Here is a 23,771-nt window from a genome sequence, read left to right on the forward strand (position 1 = left end):
AATAACTTGAAATATGGTACATTCATTTTAAAAGAATACAATGAAAAGATATGTAGGGTTGGGTCATTTTGTATCTCTGTTATTAATGAAATAGGCTATCGAAAAATACACAAAAACATGATTTGTGTACAAGTGATTTGTTTCTGCAAACAAAGTGGAGATAGAAAGGGACAAACTGGAATGGTGGTGGATGATCATAAAGAAAACTTCTTAGAAAGTAGCAAGACATTATGAAGAAATAAGGTATGTCTGACAATGTGCAAACCTGACAATGTGCAAACCTGTCAGTTTGCGCAAAGGCTGTCAGAAGATCTTGTAAGACAACTAAGAAATATCGGTAAATAATTTAAATCACCAAGTGCTTAAATTGGAAAACATTAAGGCAACTTGTATTAGGTTTGTTCACACTGTTGTGTTCTTGGATATTATTTTTTATAGACAATCAATGTTCAAATAAGTCTTTATTAAGACTTATTTGAACACAAAAAGTTAGGTTTAACTTCTAAAAAGTTAAACCTAACTTTAAAAAAAAAAACAATTAAAAATTACAGGAGGTCAATAGAATATAACCTGTCAGTGTGAATGATGAAATGTAGCCGGCGGCTCTTTTTACAAATCTGCATTATGCTTGTGTCGCTAACAGAGAAGCCCAATCATACTTGGCTGCTTGCAATGATTTGTCAGCTCTGAGTGACAGAAACGCCTCAGCGATGTCACCTGGCTCGTCTGCAGTCTGTTTGGTCTCAATGTGAGCTTGTGATCTGCATGATGAGATTAGAGAAGGTTTAAAGGACAACTGACATGGCAGACTCACACTGAATCACAACAATCCTACGAAGTCACATGTTTCTATAGTTTACTGCTGTGTTACATCAACCAATTATTTGGATACCTAAAATACAAGCTGATTTAGTTTTCCATAGCAAGTTTTATACAGTTGCAGCTATTTTTTTCTTGATGCTTCTCCTCAGTTTACTCTGCAGACTCCAAAAAAAAAAAAATCAAACTACATTTTGCATTTAAAAATAATTTTTTAAGTTGTCAGTAATTATATCTATATCTATATCTATATCTATCTATCTATGTCTCTCTCTATATATAGATATAGATAGATATAATAACTGTTTCATATGTTTATATATGTATGTTTTCTTGTGTGTGTGTGTGTGTGTGTGTGTGTGTGTGTGTGTGTGTGTGTGCGTGTGCGTGTGTGTGTGTGTGTGTGTGTGTGTTTTTTTGATGTGGCACATTTTATGACACAACAACTTGGTTTGTACCAAGGTTGTTTTCATGACTCTTCTTCTAAGTGCTATAATTTTCAAACCAGGCAGACATTTCACCCTGACAGCACACTCTGATCAGCACGAAGATCGTTTTCTTAGCCATTTGGTTTACATGCAGACATTACCAAATGGAGGAAAATTAAGGTTTTTGGTTATTGTGACCCAACACATATGGAAATGTTGCACAGGGATCAGATCGGAGGAAGTTTTGGGGCTTCTCACAGACCACATATCTGTGGCCCTGATGGTTTTTCCAGGTCTTCAAACCACAATCTAGATTGTCCTCAGAACACTTCAGGGTTTCCATTCTGCAGAGTCTTTAAGTGAAGTCATTTTTACCAGGAGATGTAATTCTTTAAAACTAAGAAACTGTCTGTTTTTGTGCTGGTAAAAGTTTAAATGAGGTTGACAGGAAAATTTGAACACTGACATAATCTGCAGTTATTTTTATGCAAAGCACAAACCCTTGAAGCTCTAATTTCTTATGTAAAGCATCCAGGAACTAGGCAAATACTTGAGGGCTAATTCATTTTCTACAGATATTGACTTATTTAAAAATCACAAGATCAGGAAACACTAAAACAAATGTCACGGTGAACTGTTCCACATCCTTGCAGTCTTTTATTTTCTGTTTTGTTTCTTGCCTTTATGCAGCTAATATGCTGTTCTCTCCTTCACCCCTCTCCTTCTCTTCCTCTTGTAATGTCTAGCTCTGTCTCTGTGTACAGTGTCTGTTATCGTAACTGTGGACTATTGTGGCCCAGCGCCCACAGTCGCAAGGCCCCACCATCAGACAAGGATGATGATTGTTGGTGGGTGCCCACAAGATACAGTACAGGATTTGAGGCCTTGACTGCGGTGCTGAATGTCACTGTTATTTCCCTCAACAGCTTTTAGAATACCCAAGGTCTTTTCCGAACCAGTAACTGACTTCAGTGACTCAAAGAATAGAATAAAGGTAGTGTATTGGTCGGATTGGTGAGGGAGAGGCGAAGGAGGATGAAGAGTGGAGAGAGAAGTGGTTGGTCCACGTGGACCTTTATCAAGAGGGAGAAGATAGCTGTGAAATGCAGAACAAATGCACTGGCACACGTTTTCAACAATGTGAGTGACACTCACAGATGTGGTAACAACAGAGAGAAAGAGTTGATGAAAATGTTCTACACTGAAGAGTGTAGAACAAGTTAATAAAGATAAGTTAAAGAGGTAGTAATATAAAGTAGCACATGTGTCAAGCTCAAGAGTTGGGGGGCCAAACCCAGCCCACTATTGCTTTTTAGACTGTCAAATTACATCGGCATGAAAAGATGTTCAACACTTACACCTATTTTTTAATATTTTTGACAGTTTGTAAGTGGGTTTAATCAATGCATTCTGGAGCAACCGGCACTTTGAAGATATTTATGAGCTTGATATTGCCTAAAATAAAAATGAGTTTTTCTTTACTGTATCTAACCTACCTTAGACACAGTGCTAGGGAATACATATTCTTACATTGTTTTATTTTTCTTTTTTTTGTTCTTTTTTTGTTAAACGTACAACTTTTAGATCATCTCACAAATTTTAAAATTAGATAAAATGATGTCGAAGGGTTACGGTAAAAAGAGCTCTATAGTTTTAATCAAGGTGGATAAACAGGGGGTTAGTGGGACACAGGACAATGTTGGGGGGTAGTGATCTACATGTAAAGTGAGAGACTGAATGGTGGTGAAGTAGAGTTTAAATTATCCTCTAGCGGTCTTCCAGCTGCAGTCATCTCACATTACCAACCTGGTTTCTATTGGTAACTCTGCTGCATCAAGCTGCTGCCAGCACCTGATTCATCCATTCATTTAAGCTGATTCACCCTGTGAAACCAATAGGTAGTTGTAAGGTCAGAGATTGGGAATCACAGGTGTTAGGAAGTAAGCAATCAAAATCCATGAGGGCTTGACCTCCATTAGATTAACATTTCTGGCTGACCCAGACAGAGGCTGGCGATGGTGTCTCAACACTTGGTTTATCAAGCAAACAGATGGTGCAGGAGATCAACAGTCTGGTAGGATGTAGGTAAAACCTCTATTACTTGTCACTCTGACCGGTTAGACATGCGGCTTCAAACTGTGAAATAATTTTATGCAGAGCTTTGCACAAAGGTTTTTACTTGCTTCCAGATGTCTTCCCCTTGGTCTTTTTGTCACATTTACATGTTTCACAAAAAAAAAAAAAAAAAAAAAATCACAGCTAAAGAAACTGACAACAACCACACATCATATAAGATTAATCAATCATATCAAGAATAGATTAAATAAAGTCACTGACTTCAGTATTACAGTCATATCTAATTTTGAGACAGTGATTGGTTTGGGACTCCCGTGGATGATAGTGAGAACCCACAGTTGAAATACACATGGAACGGTATAGAACGTTCCCAGGAAGGACCACCAAAATTACTCCAAGATCTCATTAAGAACACAGTCAAGAGGCTGCAAAACAGTCCAGAACAACATCTGAAACTCAGTAGGCCTCATTCAGTTAAGATTAGTGTTTATTATCCAATTGTAAGAAAGACACTGGGCAGAAATGCATCTATTGGAGTGAAAACCATAGCTGAACAAAAAGAAAGCAAGTCCCTGAATCACATTTCCTCAATATATTCACAAGAAAATTTGTGAATAATATTTTGTTTGAGGAACTTTTTTGAAGTCAACATGCTATTGTCTGGCCTAAAACTAACATAGCGGTGGTAATGTGATGGTCCTGTGCTGTTTAACTGCTTAACAACTTTGAGGACTTACTGTAATTGATGAAAGTGTGAGTTCTGCTCTCTACTGTAGGAGAAAGTAATCCGTTCTTAAACTCAAATCTACTATTAATTAAGCTCAGATCAAGCTTGCTTGAGTCAAGCAGGAGGACAGTGATCTAAAGCAAGTCTACTCCTGAATGTCTTTGGAGTGGCACACTCAATATCTGGACTTAAATCTGACTAACATGCTTTGGCATGATCGCATTTAGTCAGATTGTCTGACAAAATAAACAAAAAAAGTTGTACAAGGCGTAAACACTCTTTCACAACATTATACCTAAATTAACACATTAGAACAAATTGTTGCTGTTCTCGTCTTGCTTCAAGAAAAAAAAATAAAATTGTGAGCTGCAACAATGAGATATTTCAGGGAAACACAATGTTCCACATTTTCACTGAATCTGAAGACAGTCACTTGCAATTTAGGTTTGGCTGTGAAGTCAGGCATGTTACCACAATACCCTTATTAAAAAGACTCAGTTTAAAGGTTCATTTTTGGCCTTGACTCATCCAAGGCTGGTTTCTTCACCAGGCTGATGCCGTCAGACTGCTACCTATTACTTATGCCATTTTCCGTCCTCAAAAGTTGCAGAACAAACTCATGTTTGTCCTGCATATATATATATATTAAATATGTAATATTTAAAATTTTCACCTATTCACAAATAATGAAGGTACAACAAAAAAACTATTTTGTTTTTTAAATTAATTTTCAAGGAACACAACAAAATCTTGCGAAATTTCAACACATTGTATTGTGATTTTCTGACAGACAAACACAAATTTGTGCAGGAATACAAAGTAGGAAGAATTCCAAACACCAAAATGTTATGATAATAAAGAAGTTATGTATCATGTGTCTAAAAAAAAAAAAATATTACCAACAATCAGTCAGAAGGTTAAATGTAGCCCGAGGTTCATTCCTGCAACTTTCAGCTCATTTCTGTCCCCATTGTTTAATCTGACCCTCTGCTGACTCATCATATCCTTCTTTCAGCAGATTCCAACACGTTACGCTCCAGGCTGTGTGGAGATGAGGACAAAAGTGACCACATTTTCACTGGAATATCTTTTGTGAGTCTGGGTGTTGGCCTGCAGCTCAGCGAAAAGGCTGCATCAGCATATTTTACTCCTTTGATCCCCATGCAGGAAAAAGACACAGACAGAAGGACAAACTCACAGGTCTACGCGTTCAAGTGTCGGAGGTCTGCTATCCACATACAAAGTTGCAGCAGGTCGACGTGTAAAACACTGAAATATTTGAGAACACAATGTGAGCCCTGCCAAGCAAACAGACACTCTATGCTTGTTTCAAGGCTGCGTTGGTTTGCAAGTTGACACGGCAACCAGCTAATAGTATTAGTATTCACACTGAACACAAAGTGTGATGCATTTTCTATGCTTTAAAACCTGAAAATAGCTTTAAAATTTCGATTGTTAAGTTTTACCATAAAAGTGTGCACATTTTTCATGTTAGGGATGTTTTCATTTATTTATTCTTTTCAAAATGTCGCCAGCCTTTTCAGCTTCTATAGAAAATGTTGGAGACCCCTGATTAATAATGTTCATTTGTAGTTCTGGCTGTATTTTTAGGATCGCTGTTGAGAGGTGAAACTCTGTGCCAGACTTAAGATTTTTTAACCTCTTGACTGGCTTTCTTAAAGTATTGCACTCTATGTAGGTCAATCCATCTTCCACTAAATTCTGGCCACCACCATGCTTCGCCATGAGAATGATCTTCAGAGTGAGTTTTCCTCCAATTTTGTATGCTGGGCTTAGTTTTTGTCTCTGACTAAACCACCTTCTTCCATAAGTTTTTAGTGTCTCCTACATGGGCAGTAGCCATCTCCATACAGGACATCTTTCTCGATGTCGATATATATATATATATATATATATATATATATATATATTTTTTTTTTTTTTTTGATCACTCCTCCAAAAAGGTCAGATTTGTGGAGGCTGATTGGAAGAGGGGAATCTGTTGACAATTGTCCTGTATGTTTTAGTGCATATTTCATTTGCATTTTTAGAAAGAAAAAAAAAAACTGTCTCTCAGTCACAATAAGCAGGTACAGACATCATCTGTAGCATTTTCTGGGAGCTATGTTTATAAGAAGTAGGAAAAAGAACCAGCAATGACCTGAAACAAAAGCTATGATGCATCATCCTTAGGTTGATGTGGTATTTTTGAAAGAGATGCAGCGTCTGTGGCCCTAAATGGTACATTGTGTTATTTTGCTTTATTTTTGCTTTTAAGTGACCTACTTCTTCTTTCCTAATTGTTGGTTGCCACGGTGAAGCCGTAACTTTGAGGAAGAAAAAGGAGACAAGACGCTTGCAAGGGCAATGATGTTGATGTGTTACACAGGGAAACAACGTGACTGATGTGCCAACACAAAGGAGGAAACGAGGCTGCAGGTTAGTCATCAAGCCCCATTTACACTCTGTGCTGACGACAAAAACACGATTTTTACACAACCTCTCTCTTTCTCTATTTACAAAGCAGGTTACTGAATGGTCGTGTCCTTAAACTGGAGAGGGAAGGGAAGGAATAAAGGTAGGAAATGTCACATTTGGAAAAAATATCCCCCATCAACATGGTCATCAAATTACAATAAATTAAAAATCCGTTGATATTCAAAGATTTGCTAAAATGTTACATTGGTGAAAGTCTAGGTAAAATTAAAAATAAATAATAGGCAAATAAAAAAAACTTTTTAACACAAAATGTGACAAATAAATCACACACTAGAATCAAATGCATTTTAATGAGCCCAAAGGCCTTTAGCTTCCTATTAATATTTGAAATGTGTCAAACTCTTACTTCTAAGGGAAAAAGATTATGTACTTGTTATTAATATAAAAATAAAGATCATCTTTCTCCTTGAATCCTAATCTGGTGGAAATAAAACCCCAGAACAGAGCTGGGACTGTAAGTTTTGGTAGGAGAAAATATATTGCTCACATTGGTGTCAATTGTGGATTTATGTTTAGTTTTGAGAGAATTGATAATTGTGTTTTAAGTTTGTTTGTGAATGCATCAAAATTAAGTCGGCGTTTAGCTTCCTCTAGCACATTTGAATTTATGTTAATGTTGCTTATACATTCGGCGGATGCTTTTATCCAAACTGACAAATTGATAATATTGTACTACTTCAGAAGGAAAATTAGGTGTAGAACTATCCGAGTTTACTCAGAGTTGTAGGACATTGTTACAGCTGTGGGGAGGAGGGATCTCCTGTAGCAGTCAGGAGATCTGAAAACGCGTCTGGCTGAAGACACTTTTGCTGTGACCATTACGTTTCCATTGTCTGAAAAGTATCTCTTCTGGAGTTCGTCACAGAATAAGTTAGGCTGGAATGTGTTAAATGCACAGGAAAACCAAATGCCTGAAGTCGTCAGTAGCTTTGACTCTACAATGATCAGCAAACATTACCTTGATCTGAAAAGAGGACTTCGGACCACAGTCCAGGCTTCTATTTCTCTTTCCCAGTGGTTCTAGAACACAACAGCTGAAGTTTGTGGTCTGGGTACATCTCTATGTGTTGGCTGTCAAAAACGGCATTTTTCTTTCCACTAAACTTTTCAGTAACATGCTTTGATACAAGTTTCACACTCTTTTTGGATTTTTCCATTGTGCACAAAATGCAATGACTGCATGCACATTCATCCCTCTTACCTAGGAGTCTTTTCATAGCCATGCTTATAATACAACTATGAGGGCAGATGTCAAGTTTGTTGAGAAATATAGAAAAGATACATTTTTGTTATAAGATAATAAAGCTTTTGTGAAGAACTAAAATGTATCTGATGACTCAGCAAAATAATCTAACAATGTGAATGGACACCACAAAAACCATGGTCAAAAGATTTCTAAAAAATATTGGGAACATTAAATTTACACCAAAGATGATGAATGAAGGAAGAACTTTCTACAGATATATTGTAAAATTTAATTTATACATCAACACAATTATGGGTCAGCAATAGAAAATATCAAAACATTGTTAAAATAACACATTTGTTCCTCTCCTGGTTTGAAACTAACTTTTTGAGGAGTTTCCTGTGAAATCTCAACCAGCCGGTGATCTATTTCGCAGACAGGACTCTGACATAACATCTTGTTTTAACATTAATACAGACACTGACAGAGGCAGTCTGTTTTTAATGTCCATGGAGTTCACAGACAGGGGGCTCAGACCACCCAGGAGTTGAACAAACTTCCCACTAAATCGGATTGAGACTTATTTTCTGGTCTTGCAGTCTGATTTGATCTCTCCAACCACAGGCAGGAGGATACTAGATGTTTAAAAAGTCAAAGACACATTTGATCTCAGTTTGAAAATTGGGCTGACTTTCTTCAGAAGCGGCCTCTTCCTCTTCCTCTTCCTCTCCCCCGTCCTCTCCCACGAGCGCTGCTCAGGTGCCCGGCAGAGCGTCTCAGCTTCTTCCTCTCGTCGTGGTGTTCTCTCTCCGCTTGCTGCTGCTTCCTCTGCTGCTCCGACTGCACAAAGGACATCAATAAGGATGTTCAACTTTTTCTGTATGTGGATGTAAGGTCACAGTCTGGCTGTCGGTATTTTCCATATTCAGTATTACAACAGTATATCTTTGACCGGGAAATAGCTATTATGAAAGATGATTTAGCAGAAAAAACTTGCTTTTCGATATTCAGTCTCCATGCCAACTATTAACCAGCCTGTTGTCCTGGAGGCATGCCAGAAAAACGCCTTTTACTGTCCTACCCTCATAAATGTGAAGAGTTTGCTAAACATGAAAAGGATTTTCAGTGATAGTGTTTGTTCTGTTCAGATGAGACTGAGTTTTACAGCAACAAACACTTGGACTGAAACAAAGGTTGAAAAAGTGGAAAAGCAGCTCATGCCAATTGCTGTACACAGTAGAAGACCTGTGATGCTCTGGGCCTGTTTGTTTTTACTACAGTGAAAAATTTATTTCTCTCACTACACTTATTATCTTTCCGTAGATGAACACAAAGACCTTCTCAGCTCGCTCCCCTTCACCTTAAGCTGCTTCATTTACAGCTAACATCATGTTTTATTGTTGCGTGCCGTTCTCCTGAAGCGAAACGATGTGAAACATTTACAGGAGCAACAGTAACCCTGGATTATTTGCACCCGTGTACCTTTTTGAGAGTGAAGGTCAGCTGTTTGCTGCCCACCGCCGTGTCCCCTGTGTTGCTGATTCCTGAACTTTCCTCCAACTTTAGCCTCTCCTCCAGAGATGCCCTGAAAACAAACAAACATTTAGCAAACAGAGCGATGAGGACAGGACGGATCAGAACAGAACGATTCTCTGTAAAGCAGACGTACTTCTGCAGTTTCTGCTTGTGGGCCACGTCGCCAAAACTCCTGAACTCCTCTCCGGCTTTGAGCTGATAAAACTGCGGCTGACTCGTCTTCTTGCTCTCTGTCTCGTCTCCTCTGCCCTGTTTCCGCTCCAGCAGGACGGTGTTGCGGTCAGCATCCCTCCTCTCCTGCCGTCGTCGGTCTCTGTCCTCCTGCCGCAGTAGCCGCCGCTGCTCCCTCACCTCCTCCACCCAGCTCTTGTCGTCGTCAGAGCTCTCTTCCTCAGAGCTGGCTCGCCCTTCTGGCTCCTCTTCTTCATCTGCTGCCTAACCGGAGAAAATTATTCTTGTGATTATGACATAAAGATGGTGTTTAAATGTCCCTTTTTAAACATAGTCTTCCTCCTCATAAACACCTAACTAGTCATGTAGCTTCTGTAAAACCCAACACCAGAATTTCAGATTATGTTTAAGGTTCCAAAATAACCTAATGAAATGTTTGTCTTAAATTCCAACTTTCCAATTTTAACTGAGAAACTTTATATATACATTTATCTTTCCTTGACTCATAAACATTCTTACACAAAGTCTGGCTGGAACCATCTGGACTTGATTTATTAAAAAAACTTGCATTTTCCACAAGCATCAGCATCATTGGTAGAAATGTGTAAAAAGTTCTTGATGATCAGCAAGCCTAGATTCAACAATGAAGAGCTATTTACGCAGCTTTTGTGACATCTTCACAAAAATAAATATGGTCCATTTCAAAATCTAACTCATGAACTTGTACAGAATAAAGCAGTTGTAAGTGTGGAATCTTGAGTTCCTCCTGAGAATATCACCTAAATACCAAAACTAGCAAGCGAGTGCATTTCATCAACAGAAAACATAAACATAAATGTAAGTTTTTCTAAACTTAAATTGATTTGGAAAATGATCAAAGCAAACTCCATGCTATTCTAGAGTTTTCAAGTCTGCATAAGAATCTTGTAAGAGGGACACCAAAGCTCATTTCTATTAGCCACTCTTCAAAAATGATAAAACATAACATCCAAATAAGAAAAATGTGTGTTAATCTTCCCAAGTCAGGAATAGCTGCATATTGACATACGGTATATTTTTCACATATACCAGGAAAAAGTTTTCTATTTTTCATTCTGCCACTGTGTGATTTCTGTCAGAAGTGGCTAAGAGTGAGATTTTGTCAGAAAACCCTCCAGGGCAGATATGTGTAAAACAGATGATGGATATGTCAAAAAAAACACAAAAAACAAAACATTTGATTCTCGCTGTAAAGTACGGTGGGGGGGGTGTGATAGTGTGGGCCTGGTTTTATTTTTGAAGGACCCTGGAACCTCGTTTGAATTTGTAACATTACAAACACAAATACAAGGACATTTTAGCTCAATAAAACTGTCAAAACTTGAAAATGGGCCACGATTTGTTCTTTCAGACAGGATAACAATCCAAAACACATAATCCTATGAACACCAGATGCCTTCTGGGTCTTGTATGTCTGATTGCACATTCAAGACTTAAATCTCAGAGAAAAATAATTGGATCTGAATTTGAACTTTTGCACATCCTTACCAGGAAAATGAAGGGAAAATAGCTATTTCTCCAAATTATGTTGTTTTCATACTTATTTTCCCCGTCATTTATCAAAATCAACAAACTCCAACTTCCTGGTAGAAGCAGTAAAAAGTCAACATTGTACCACAGAATTAAATGTTACCTGTTGGACGTCGGCCTCCTGCTGAGCCAGCAGCCGCAGCTTCTTCTTCCTCTTCTGTCCCACCTTGGAGACGATGGGGTTGAGCAGCCGGAACTCCTCGCTCTGCTCGTCCACCTGGTAGTCCGGGTTCTCGAACATCACCTTGAAGCGGTCGTCTCCCAGGATGCTGGGGAGAGCCTGCAGATGTCGTGTGCAAAGGTTAAACGGTCAGTAAGTCAGAAATATTTCATCACTTGATCTCTTAACTGAGCCGTTGTCTGTTGGAGTAGACTGTGAAATGTGTTGCGACACAATGACAAAGTTAGTTTGGAACATTTTGTTAGTTTTAATAATAAAACAAAAATGAAGTTGCAAGTTTATCATGAACCAAAAACAGTTTTCATTTCTGAGAAGTGACGAGGTGTGACCGCTCCGACTGGCGTGCCTTCATGTTTTCCTACCTTGCCCTTCTTCTTCCTGGAAGCCAGCTCTGCCTCTTCATCTCCCTCCTCCATGAGCTTGAGAGCCAGCTCCTGGTTCACCTTCGGCAGCTTCTGCCTCATCACAACAAAATGTACTTTTGATACACATAAACACAAAGACTGATGACGCAGACTGCTGCTCACATCCTCAAATTACATTTCCAAGTCTAGCGTTTCATAATGTTTTTTCCACATTTGGAGCCAGATTGGACAGGATGGAAGGAGACACAAATATTTTGTTGTGTTGCAACAGCTCAGCTGGTTCAAACCAGGGGAATCCTGTCTGAAATGAGCAGCTATTGAATGAGACTAATATAAGAAAAGGTTGCACCACAACACAGTACTTATGGGAAAGTTTATCATCTTTCCAGCACTCCTCACCTGAACCTGGACTCTCTGCGTTCTGGACTCCTCGATCTTCTGCCGGATCTTATCCTTGCGGTATTCCTCGTACGCAAAAGGATTTGCCATGGTTTTCACCTGAAGCCGAGCCAAATGTTACAATTGTGATATCAGACCTTTGGGCAACATTCGGATGCCACATGATCTCTGTAATGGTTCCAATAAATATTTCAGAGTCAAACAACCTGACACAGTAGCAGACATCCCACCTTGTGATACAGCCGTATGTCCATGAAAAAGCCGTGCATGTAGGCTCTCAGGAGAGACGACCCAATCAGGTGAGACAAGCCTGGAGAAAAAACATTAAAACTGAATTCACACGAAAGAAATAACTATGATCCTATTTGAACAGCGTCGACACATTTCTCCTGTTAAGATGAAAAAAACCCGGCCACTAACCACTACAAATACTGGGCTTCCACTGTATTAAGTTGATCTATTCACCATTTTCTCTGCCACTGTATTTGGTGCATACGTTAAACTGACAATGAATCATTGAATATTTTTCTGCCATTACAATAATTAGTGGGATCTGCTTTTACAGGTCGAGGAACACATAATTCGGAACTAGAATTACTAGATCACCTCACCTGTGGCTAAAATTATTGGGAGCATTTATAAATGTGGGATTGGCCAGAAACACACAAAACTCAGATAATAAAGATGGAAAAATATTAAACTCCAAAAAAATATTTTCATGTATATTGAGAAAGCTACTAAATGTGAGCAATTTCTTCTATACCGGTTAGTTATGCTTTTTTTTTTTCAGAAGAAAAAAAAAAAGAGTGTATAAAACTCATCATCAGAACCCGATGAAGAATCTCTTCAGTTCATTAGTGGGTGAGGTGTGATTGGGAGCAGACGTACGCTGGATGAGTTCAAGCCTGCAGCAGCAGGAACTCCCAGGAAGTGGTGCAACCTGCTTTTCCTGGGAATGTCAATCCATAAACTCGGTAGACACCTGCATGGTTATATAAGAGCCGCGGTACGAGGATACAGTAAATCAACACCGCTGTCACTCAGGACCAACACCCCAGCCCATCTCCCTTTATTCCACACCAACCAACCCGCTTCCTGCTCTGCTGTCATCTGATCTCGCTACTGCTGAGGCTGCATTCCACTGTTCATTCAACCCCTCCAGGGTTCTCTGCCTGCATACCCAGAGCCTCTCAATCAATCCCCCAGGGCCGAACTGAGAGTCTCAGTTCCTGGGATCGTCTCCCATCTCATCATTACAGCATTTCATTGCGGCGCTGTCTCACCCAGATTCTCCAGGTCCTTGCGGGTGACGAACTTGTAGTCGTCGTAGACCGTGCTCTCCGGGCTCTCCTCCAGCTCCTCCGTCAGGCTGTCCAGGAACGAGCACCAGCGAGGAGCCGGGCCCAAAGCCTGAAACACAAGAGCGACACGTTTCAAACACGACTCGCATTTAGAATCGCAGAAAAATCTGGCGTGTATGTGTTGAAGCAAAAATAGCCTGGCTGCTCCCAAAGATTTCCATTACAGTCAGAAGTGAACGGTGCATCTTTGTAGGACACAAGGCGAAGTTTTCACTTAAAACGCTGTGATAGACTGAAAGGACCTTACATATAATAAGATTATTTGCAAACATTTACAACTCCTCCTGAGAGTGTGATATTTTCACACTCTTGTTTGGAATCGTTTTCAGTGACAGAATTTCTGCTCAGATGTAAACAGCTGATTGGAAACCAACTAAAACAACATTTTATCTTCTTACCGCTTTCTTCGAACTGATCTTTTATTAAAAATTCTCCCTAGGAGGTTTTCTAAGAATTTCTGACAAACATTTGCACCTGTGCAAATGTTAAACCAGCAAGTTTATATCCAGTAGTAAAAACTCAAGGTTTCCCCCACAAAACTTGCTAAGCCTGGTGGTTTGGTGCTTGGACACTCATTCGTCCAGCAGCCCACTGTGTTTTTGAGTTAAAAAATGTTTAAAATTGAAAGGGAATTTTAAAATATCACTTGATAATTATGTGTTATTGAAAGATTGGAAGATTAATACCTGAACAGCAACTATAAAATCTTAAAAAATGCAAACATTTTAAAAAGACTTAAATAAAAAAGTAATGCTTAGCCTGGTGGTGCACAAGTAAAGCCTGGTGGCCCGCCAGGCTTATAATACACCGGAGGAATACACACTGAAAACCTTTAAATGAATTAAAGCACAAAAATGAGAGGTGCTTTGAAATATTTGCGATTACTCAATTTGGAATTTATTCTTTATTCTTGTGGGTTATTTCTATGCCATGTAAGGTGTGTTGGAGATAAGTATGTAATACTTTAATCATAATGGGAGCTTAGAGTTTTAATGTAAAGGTTAATGTAATTTGCTTTACAACTAAATAGTATGGCCAGAAAAAAGTAAGTAAATGTTTAACAGTAAAAAAAAACTGTTCCTTAAAGTTTAAACTCTTACTGAAATGGATCATGGGTTTTGATTAGATGGGGAAGAATTAAGTACAAATAGTTATGTATTGAAAATTGCATCAGCTCAGAACTTTGCTCCCTCTTTAATAGTGGTGACATGTTGATGTCTTTATTTGCTAATATGAGCAGCGATGGCTTTCAGTGTAATCTTTGTTTAAGGGTTATGCAACAATGGGAAATGTTATGCATTTTTGCTTGATATCTAACCCGCTCAGTCAACATGAAAAAGACAATTTTACTGAAGTTGACTCTGGACAAAATGTCATGTCATGTCGCCAATTTAAACACAATCCAGCCTCCAATCGTTCTTCTGTTCCATCACAGCACATGAAGCTGATCAAGGCTCTTCTGAAGGAAACATTTCAAAAACAACAACGGGCTGCATTTACAAGCCCAAGCGTATTTTAGGCACTTTGTGGAATGTTGACTCTGACTCATTAAAGACTCAGGACCAGAAGCAATAAAAGCAAGTAAAGACCTATCTCAGGTCAGAACTGCACTTCTCAGAAAAACGCGTCACTCTTTGCATTGGCATTGAGAAAGAACACCAGGTGTGCAAGTGGCTCAACAAGTTCTAACCCAGAGAGACCCAATCAATTTATCACAGCTGAAATACAACAAGTGTGCCTCCATCGTAAATAAGATTCTTCCATCTTCTTTCATTAAGTATTTCACTGAAAAACTTGCCTGTTTTTTTAGATGTTGAACAACTTTAATCATATTCTGTTTGGGAGACTGGTGAAATTTGTTTTCTTTATGAATTGTAAAGAGTTTTCTGTGTTTCCATGTTAAACACTGCTATAAACACACTTTAGCTAAAACCATTTATCTTTAATCCAGCTCCAACAGCACAACCACAAACCTACGTGCAGTTGTGCTGAATAAATTTTGTTGACAAAATTATTTGTTTTTATTTTCATAGTAAAAGGTCCCTTTTTATGGTTCTATTTAGAGTTTTATGAGCTAAACATAAACCACCGAGTGCTGCGTCTGGGTTGAGAGGGTTTACTATGTGCCATTTTTTGATTGCACAGAGTGTGACTGTGCTGCATTGTTCAGCTGTCTGAGTGTATCTGACTGGATTAAACCTGAATCTGACTCCACTGTTCTGAGATTTACAAGAATCGGTACACAACTAAATACTACATGTTTAGTTAACTTCAAAATGTCATGAAATAAGTTTTCTGGGTATCTGACGAAGATTACTTTGCCACCTTGCCATTGTATCTAGGATGAAAGGTTTATCCAACCAGGAATGTCCTCATTTACACAAAGCAGAGCAGAGTTTACAGTACACACACACACATGCTTTTCTGATCTGAGTCACAGGACACATTGCTCTCTCTAAACAAACTGTCTTTTCTTCTTTTGTTGTCTGCTTCTACAGAGTTACTCAGACGTTTAAATAAAGTCACCTTATGCATAAGGTTGAGGTTGGCCCTTTCCAACCTCGACCTTTGCTCAATGCGTTGTGGAGTAACCAGCAAGCATCATCTTTACTACATCATACCACTCGTCTTTGTGACCAAACAGCTCAATCTCTGTCCCGTCTTTCCTCCAGGAGTCATATGGTTCCACCATGTGGACAGCTGCCAATTCTGAGTGTCCATTCATAACAGTCCATGTTGATGTGAATTTGCTTTTAACACCTTGATTTTACAGCATCTTCTAGCTTATGATGGGCTTCTTGCTTCTGAAGAAGCCTTGGTTTTATTGGGGAGAGGAAAATCTGAGTGAGTGAAACGTTCACAAAACTGGATTTTCTAGCAGAAAACTGATTTTCAAAAGGACAACGCTTACAATAAGCGTCTGGAATGACCTTGGATTGCTCCCTGTTAGGAATTGTGGACCATATTTAAAAGTTAAGAAACCAACCACTTTAACTGGGATGAGTGGATGTAAAATCCTGAAAGGCCCTGTTAACGTCTCATTAAACTGTCGCCTTCATAATTGAGTCCACATCCGTCTGTCTGCATCTATCACACAGTGAGGCAGCGTTGCACATGAACATGTAGTGAGCATGGCGTCTCTGTACTCACCGGGATGTAGAACGTGTTCATTTTGGGGTCTTCATTGGCCGTGAAGAGCATTCCTGTTCATGACATACAACACAGTGAGGAGCATAAGACAAATCCACAAAACAATAATTCTGATCACAAAGTTTTGCTGTAGAATGAAGGTAAGTTTAATTTTAAAATAATATTAGTAGTAATAATATTATTAGTAAGAATGATAAGTTCATAAATATTTTTTTTTCTCATTTCAATGGCAAACAGACAAATGAAGAGAGCTTGTATAGAAATGAGCCGCTAGAAAATTTTACAAAATGGCGCCCCCAAGAGGTCAATTATTTTTAAAAAAACAACAAAACAAAACAAAAAAACCTTGAAAATCATTTAGTTTATTTAATTTCTATTATTTAATTTATATCATTTTCTATTTTTCTAGACAACTCTTATTCTACTTATATGAGAGAGCAAAGTGAGCACAAGTATTTTTTCTTGAATATATTTTTAATTGCTTACAAGATCTGGTATACCTGGTGGTTCTGGTGTTAATTAAAGAGTTAAAATGGGAACTACAATTCATTTATTTCTGACATTGAAATTTGATTTGATGTTTGAAATATGTAAAATTACAGGGTTCCTCCTAATAATGACATATTCAACAGTAACAACAAAATAAATCCATGAATTCAACTGTTTTTAAATAAAACAGTTAGACTAAATCTTGAGTTTTAAACAACACAAAATTTCTCCTTTGTCATAATACTTCCACCTAAAATACTGGTTCTTACTGCCAAGACACCATCAATGTTTCAGTCACAACAAAAAGAAGTAACCACTGTCTACTTTCTCACAGTTTCAAGAATGTGCAGCAATCATAAAAAGTAATGTTCGTACCTGAATTGGGGTACATGCAGACATCATTGAGGTCGCTCTGAGGCTGTATGGAGGAGAACAGCTTTCCCTGCAGAGCAGAGTAGAAAAGACAAATGCAATTTATAGGTATCACAACACATCTCTAACTGTATTGTTTTTTTTCTGTCTGACTCATTTAATAAATACTGGCAGACAGCAGAATATTGACTAAATTCCTTACCGAGTCTTTGTTCCAGATCTTTATGATCTTGGAATCAGCCGACATGATGAGGTCCAGCTGGTCATGGAAGTTCAAAGATTTAATTGGCAAGTTGTAGAAGTGATCTTTGACCAGCAGCGGTTGGCTGGAACGCAGGTCATACAGCAGCACCTGGGAGACAAGGACAAAGTGGAGAGATTCTCAAGTAATAAATAAATATTTAATAAATATTTATTTCTCAAATAATAAAATGCAATTTTTAAAAAAATCATAAAATGTCCTTATCCCAACTAATACTGACTGGATTTTTCAGCATGAGATTATATTTCTGCAATAAAACATCTTGCTTGCTAATAGATGTGAAAGGGGTTTATTTTCATAAATATATAGTGTAATGTAATAGCCAAAATTTACACCAAAAGGAGATTTTGTGTAAATAAAACTTCATGTTGCGGTTTTTTTTTTATTTAAATGGTCACAAAATGAAGTTAAGGCTTTACTGTTGAGCTCACCTGTCCAGTGCTGGTGCCTACTGCCATAGTGAGGGAACCATTAAACTTCAGCGCACTGATGGACGGTAAACCCTGAACCCTGTCAGCAATCAGAAAGTCACAGCAATCACCACAAAGGGATACGACGTCTGACACAGACTGGAGCTGGAAACTCGCTCTGACTCAAAGAAAAGCCTGACATTTCAACACGCAGCCTTCATTTTCACAGCTTGCTGCCTGGTTTTCAGGGAGAAAAGCACCATGTGGCTACATATGCATCGGCACGCAGAGATCAGCCGAGAGGACGCGACAATCTAATCGTGGCAAGTCGGTGCTTACTCTGTTCCTTCAGTCAGGCTGCTCAGGGCGCAGTCCAGAACGCCCACTCGGTTCCGGATGCGAGGGTCCCAACATTCGACCCTTCCCTGGTGAACAGACAGAGCAGATCACAGCCAGTCGAAAAATCACAGTTTAGAGTTTTAACAGAGAAATAGCATGTATTTTCAGTGAATAAATTAATCTTCGAATAGATGCTGCAGCATAAAGACTAGAGTGTTTTCTTCACACTGCTGGCCTAAAGTTTTTGGCTCCAACATGTTGGCTCGGGGAGCGGCTTCCTAATTCAAATGTTAAGATTCCTTCAACTTAAAACTAAACTTTAATCAACAGCTTCTTAGAAATCACCAAAAAATAAAATAACAGATTATATCACACCTTTAAAAAGCAGCTTAAAAATGTTAAGTGATGATTTAGTGTTGATTCCTGAACAACAGATCTACTTTTTACTGAATGAAAATTATAAAAAAATATATATATTATTCTGTTCTTGGATAAATCACAAAAAACACAATTATTCCAGCAGTTTGTGGTCCTAAATTCCTCCAATGCAAAAAAATTATTAAAGGACTTCTTCAACCACACTAAACATGCAAACTAAAATGAAGGGTAAAAATAAAGCCTGCCGTCTTTTAACTCGATTATCTAATTGTGAGGATAAAAATGATCTAGTTTATAAACAGGTTTTAACATTATTAAAATTCTAACTTAAGTGAATAAAGAGAAATTGTGACTTATTCTTCTTTGAGCTGTGTTGCTTTATTGATGATTTAATTTGATAATCTGATGTAAAAAAATTTTTTATTTTTTTCTTGACTGGATGTGTGCTACATTCCACAAAATGAAATTAATGTTTTAATTCATCTAAGCATAATTGTTATGTTTTTTTTTATGCTAAGAGTATTTCCTTTGTAATGCACAGCCATGTTTGTTTTCTCAAATGTAGGCTTGGGATAACTCTCATGTTTAACAACCGAGCTCTGTTCCATCTGAGAGCTTTTCATTAAAACTAAACGTCTGTTGCCGGAACAACAAAAGAAGTGTTTGTTTCAGGAGCACTAGCGCTTGAACAGCACAGGACATCATTGTGAGGTGTTGAGAGGTGTCACTGAGCGTGGGATTTGGTGTTGTAAGCGTGGGAGGTCACAACAGAAAACAGCAGACACACCTCATTTCCATGTGCACAAGACACGCAAATGAGGTAAGTTGCATGTTTACAGCAAGCAGGACAGCTTCCTTTACGATTTTACTTTCATTTCAGCAAACAAGATAGCTCAGAATGAAAGTAGCAGAAATTATAATCTCAGTTTGTGCGTCCTGCGGAAGTAGCCAACAATGAAACTGCACAGGATAGCTGTTACCTATATTGAAGTGTGCTTCCTTGCTTTTATATACATTGCTTGCAGAGTGTCTGCAATAATATGTCAGCTAACTGCCTGGAGGACCCGCAGAACAGAGTGACAACTAGACGCTGCAAGAGTAAATTTAGTTTCTGAGTTGTTGCAAACTGTGGCAATCAGAGACAAGAAGATGAGCATTTTAGCAGTCAGTTTAGAAACTGTGATGTGTAAACAGCGTATGTACACACACTATCGTCAAAACCCCACACGGTGCAGTGATAAACTGGCCCAGACAATATGACATGCTGAATATGCCTGATTTAGATTGGAGCGGCCACGACGTTCTACCGACTGGACCCGATCAGTCGGAACACACCACACACTACAAGATGGGTTACAATTGTTGCAAGCGACAATCTTAAAACGTAGAATGTAGAACGTCCGACGTACCTAGATTGTCGTAAGAGGAAAATCGGGGCAAAAAAATTGTGTAGTGTGAACTGGGCTTAAGGGAGGAGTGAACTATTGGATCTGGTAGCCGGAAATGCCTGTCTCTGTTATCTACATCCAATGATTATTGAAGGGCAAGATAGAATACAGACTTCAGAATCTGCACTCTTTTGGTTGAATGTAGTTTTCCACTTTGATTTTATGTTGCTTAGTTTTTATTCAAGTGCATTTTTTGTTACTGGAGACTGAGAGTAAATTTTATTTTTGTTTTTGGTTGTTTTGTTTATTTAGCTTACCAGTTCCAGTGTTTCAAAATAAAGTGTATCTATTTTTGCAGGATATCACTTGCATTATTATGTCATTACCATTACATCAGTTTAAAATGGTCTTCAAACAACATTACAGTTTATCGCAATAATTTTTGAGACAATTAATCGCTCACCGAAATTTGTTATCGTGACAGGCCTACGCATGCGCATCAAAAACACAGAGCTCACCTCAGAGGTTCCAGTTGCGAATAAATGATGAACAGGGTTGATGTCACAAACATTGTTCTCCCTGGGTGATGACAAAACAAAAACCCACCATGAACAAAGACGACAAATCATGCAAGCCTTGAGATAAGCAAACATCTCTCAGTACGTACACGCCGTCCGTCTGAAGGGAGTTGAGGAAGCGCCCCTGCTCCAGGTTCAGTCTGTACACCTCGGAACTGTGAGTGAAATCAAGCATTAGAGAAAACTTTTGTGAGGGAAACAAAGGTTGCCCTCACCAGCTAACACTGCTTTCCAGTCTCACCTCATCCCCACAAAGTATAGGTCACAGGAGGGATAGTGGTAGGAAAAGTCCCGTCCGAACTTTGGGATCCGAGTCTTGTAGTAGTGGCCGTGTTGGGCGTGGAACTCCACATGGCGATCGCACTGCAAAAGAACCAGCTGCAAGGGAACACACAGATTATCGGCACGCTGAAACCTAAGAGCAGTTCAAAATGTTTGGGTGAGCTCAAGTTCCAGTCTTGTTATTGCAGCAACAATTTTAGCAGTTATTAGAAAATAGGACAATGAACTGAAAACACCATGTGTTCTTTGGTTTGAGAATTTAATGGAACAGTGAATATACTTTGATAACAAGAAGATATTTTTTTTAATCATTTATGGCAACTTTTGACAACACAGAAAACATTGTTTTGCCAAAGATCTTCCATGCAGCAACATTTTACTAGAGTCATGGAAGCAAATAGGTGAAGATTTCTCCTAACTTTAACCTCTGCTTCAACTCACAGAGCTTTTGTTTTATGGAGAGAATCCAATTCAGATCATGGCAAAGCATAAGAAAGTTTGATGTGTTACTTGGGTTTTTCCTCTATGTCTGCAGTTAAAGCAAAAACCTGTTAGGATCAACAGACCCGTTTATTAAAAACAAACAAACAAACAAAAAAAAAAAACAATTATGGTCCTGAACAATATTCCATCTGCCATTGATCGATGTGACTGTGTAGCAAAAAACAAACTGAAAATTAATAATTAAGAATAAAATCTCTCACCTTTGAGTAATCATCTGACAGAATGTCAAAAGCCACAACTGTAAGAAGAAGAAGAAAAAAGAAAACAGTAAAACCTAATGTTCCAGAAGGGGCTAGAAAAGATACACGACAGAAACCTACCATCTGAATCCAAACATCGCTCAAATTTAAGGGACAGCTGATATGTGTCATAGCAGCGAATTCTGGGTTTGTATGTTCCTGAGGGGAAAATACAGTCAATGAGCCTTGCAGTGATTAATTACAGGAGGGTTTTCTGAAGCCAAAAGATGGTCTTACCTGCTGCCAGAATGAACTGACCATCTCGGGACACTTTGATAGAGGTGCACACTGTGGGCATCTCAAAGTCCTGAATGAGTTCAATCCGCCGCTGGATGTCTGAAAAACAAAAATAAAAAGCAAAGGGAAAGCAATGCTTAAAACTTTGAACAAATTAACTTGTCTGCAGTGCTGACAATGAAGCAACCCACTCACCAACATCTTTTTTCTGAAGCTGTCTTTTCTTTCGATCTGATAACCACTGAAACAAGAAGAAAGAAGTGAGGACATTTTTGACAGAAAATAAAAAAGGAGAATTTTGAAGTGGTGGGACGCAAGCAGCTGAAATCTACCGAGTAACCCTGGGTTAGTTTTAGAGATAAGGTGGTGGGCTCTGCAATTTGGGGTGAGATCGGACCCCCACAGCTCTGCAGTGAAGTTTAGATCATTTTATCAGGAAGTCGCCTTGATGCCCTCCTTAGAAAGCATTCCAGTGGAATGACACTCCAAGGCAGACCCAAAAATTGCAGGAGGGACTTATGGGAACTCATTGGGATCCCTCAAAAAGACTTCTGGAAAAGAAAACTGTCCTCACATCATTTCACTAGTTGTTCAAAGTATTGTGTAAGTTTTCATCGTTGTTGCTAATGAATTCTTTAACCCCCACAATTAACGAGTTTATTTAAACCAGAACAGTCGTGTTATAGAAAACAGTAAAGGACTGTTGAGGTGCTCTTGTGCTACGTTTGAATCATCGGTGTTTTGTCTTTCAGCATTTTTATACAGAAAAATAAAAAGGGCAATACAACACCTCGGAATTAATCAATCAATGCAATAACTTAAAGCCGAATGTTGTTACCTTACATAATCAATTGGCTAATCGGGAAAAGGCACAAGACACACGAGAATATTGTGGTACATCGTTACTGTAAGGAAATCAATGCAATTCTATTTGTGCTGTTTTTTGGCGAGTCTTTTCAGCATGCAAAGTCTACTTTGGTGGTAATAGCAACTGCAGTAAACAGCATCTGAGATAGCAATAGCAATTAAACCGCTACTGTAACTTTGATCACATGGAGTATTATACCTCAGGGAGGGACTTTCCATAACTTAGGTTATAAATCTTCACATCGTTCACGTTTGAAATCTGCATTTCTAGGGGTTTGTCGATTCCTCATCCACGTTGTTGTACCTCGGCAACCAGTGAGTCTGTATAAAGTGTCCGGCTAGAAACAACATCCACTTCGCATTCTGGTCATTTTAAAAACTGAAAATTTTTTGCATAATTTTATTTATTTATTTATTTATTTATTTTTTACTTTACAAACTGAGAAATTTACGATTTGTTTTCTAGAATATTTTTGAGATGAATCTCAAATTTTCGGAGTTTTTCTTTTGGTGCGGAAATGTAGTCCTCATTTTAGAGTACGGATTCCGCTAAGGGACATGAGGATTTTTTTTCTCTTGCATTTCCTCTCAATAAGTATTAGAGTACGGACGTACGGACTCCTCTAAGGGAAACAGAGGATTTTTTTCTTTTGCGTTACCTCAGAAAAGTATCGCATTCCCTCGCAATACTTGTGCATTACGTCGCAATAGATTTTGCGTTCTAGAAGGCTCATCAACAGCGGCAAAATAAGTCGCGTATACATTGAAGAAGAATTTTCAGCTGCTCTTCTCCATCACTTTACTGCACATACATTCATCTGTGCATCCACCCATTAATCCATCCATCCATCCAGTTTTATTTCACAGTTCAAAAACATGACGTTAGATCGATAGACTACACGGGATTAAAATTGAGACTGTTGAGCGTCCAGGGATGGTCATGTCGATCTACGAACCTC

General features: G+C 38.5%; 1 protein-coding gene across 2 annotated transcripts; it reads right to left on the reverse strand.

The window, feature by feature from the left end:
• Positions 1–8,012: 8,012 nt before the first annotated feature.
• nol10 (nucleolar protein 10) lies at positions 8,013–23,162 on the reverse strand. Of its 2 annotated transcripts, XM_044141899.1 has the most exons (21): positions 23,012–23,162; positions 22,141–22,186; positions 21,946–22,044; positions 21,790–21,867; positions 21,670–21,707; positions 20,925–21,061; positions 20,773–20,838; positions 20,624–20,684; positions 18,340–18,425; positions 18,022–18,100; positions 17,531–17,680; positions 17,332–17,398; positions 16,468–16,520; positions 13,240–13,366; positions 12,187–12,266; positions 11,957–12,055; positions 11,555–11,647; positions 11,115–11,291; positions 9,405–9,706; positions 9,218–9,320; positions 8,013–8,575 (listed from the first exon to the last, which is right to left on the reverse strand). In XM_044141899.1, the coding sequence occupies exons 1-21, from the start codon at positions 23,075–23,077 to the stop codon at positions 8,432–8,434; spliced, it is 2,151 nt and encodes a 716-aa protein (XP_043997834.1). In that variant the 5' UTR covers positions 23,078–23,162; the 3' UTR covers positions 8,013–8,431. The 2 variants fall into 2 exon arrangements, with proteins under 2 accessions (XP_043997834.1, XP_043997832.1); XM_044141897.1 differs by having other exon boundaries at positions 21,670–21,867; positions 23,012–23,143.
• Between the last annotated feature and the right edge of the window lie 609 nt (positions 23,163–23,771).

The sequence above is a fragment of the Gambusia affinis genome, linkage group LG16 (genome assembly GCF_019740435.1).
Source record: "Gambusia affinis linkage group LG16, SWU_Gaff_1.0, whole genome shotgun sequence".
NCBI lineage: Eukaryota > Metazoa > Chordata > Actinopteri > Cyprinodontiformes > Poeciliidae > Gambusia > Gambusia affinis.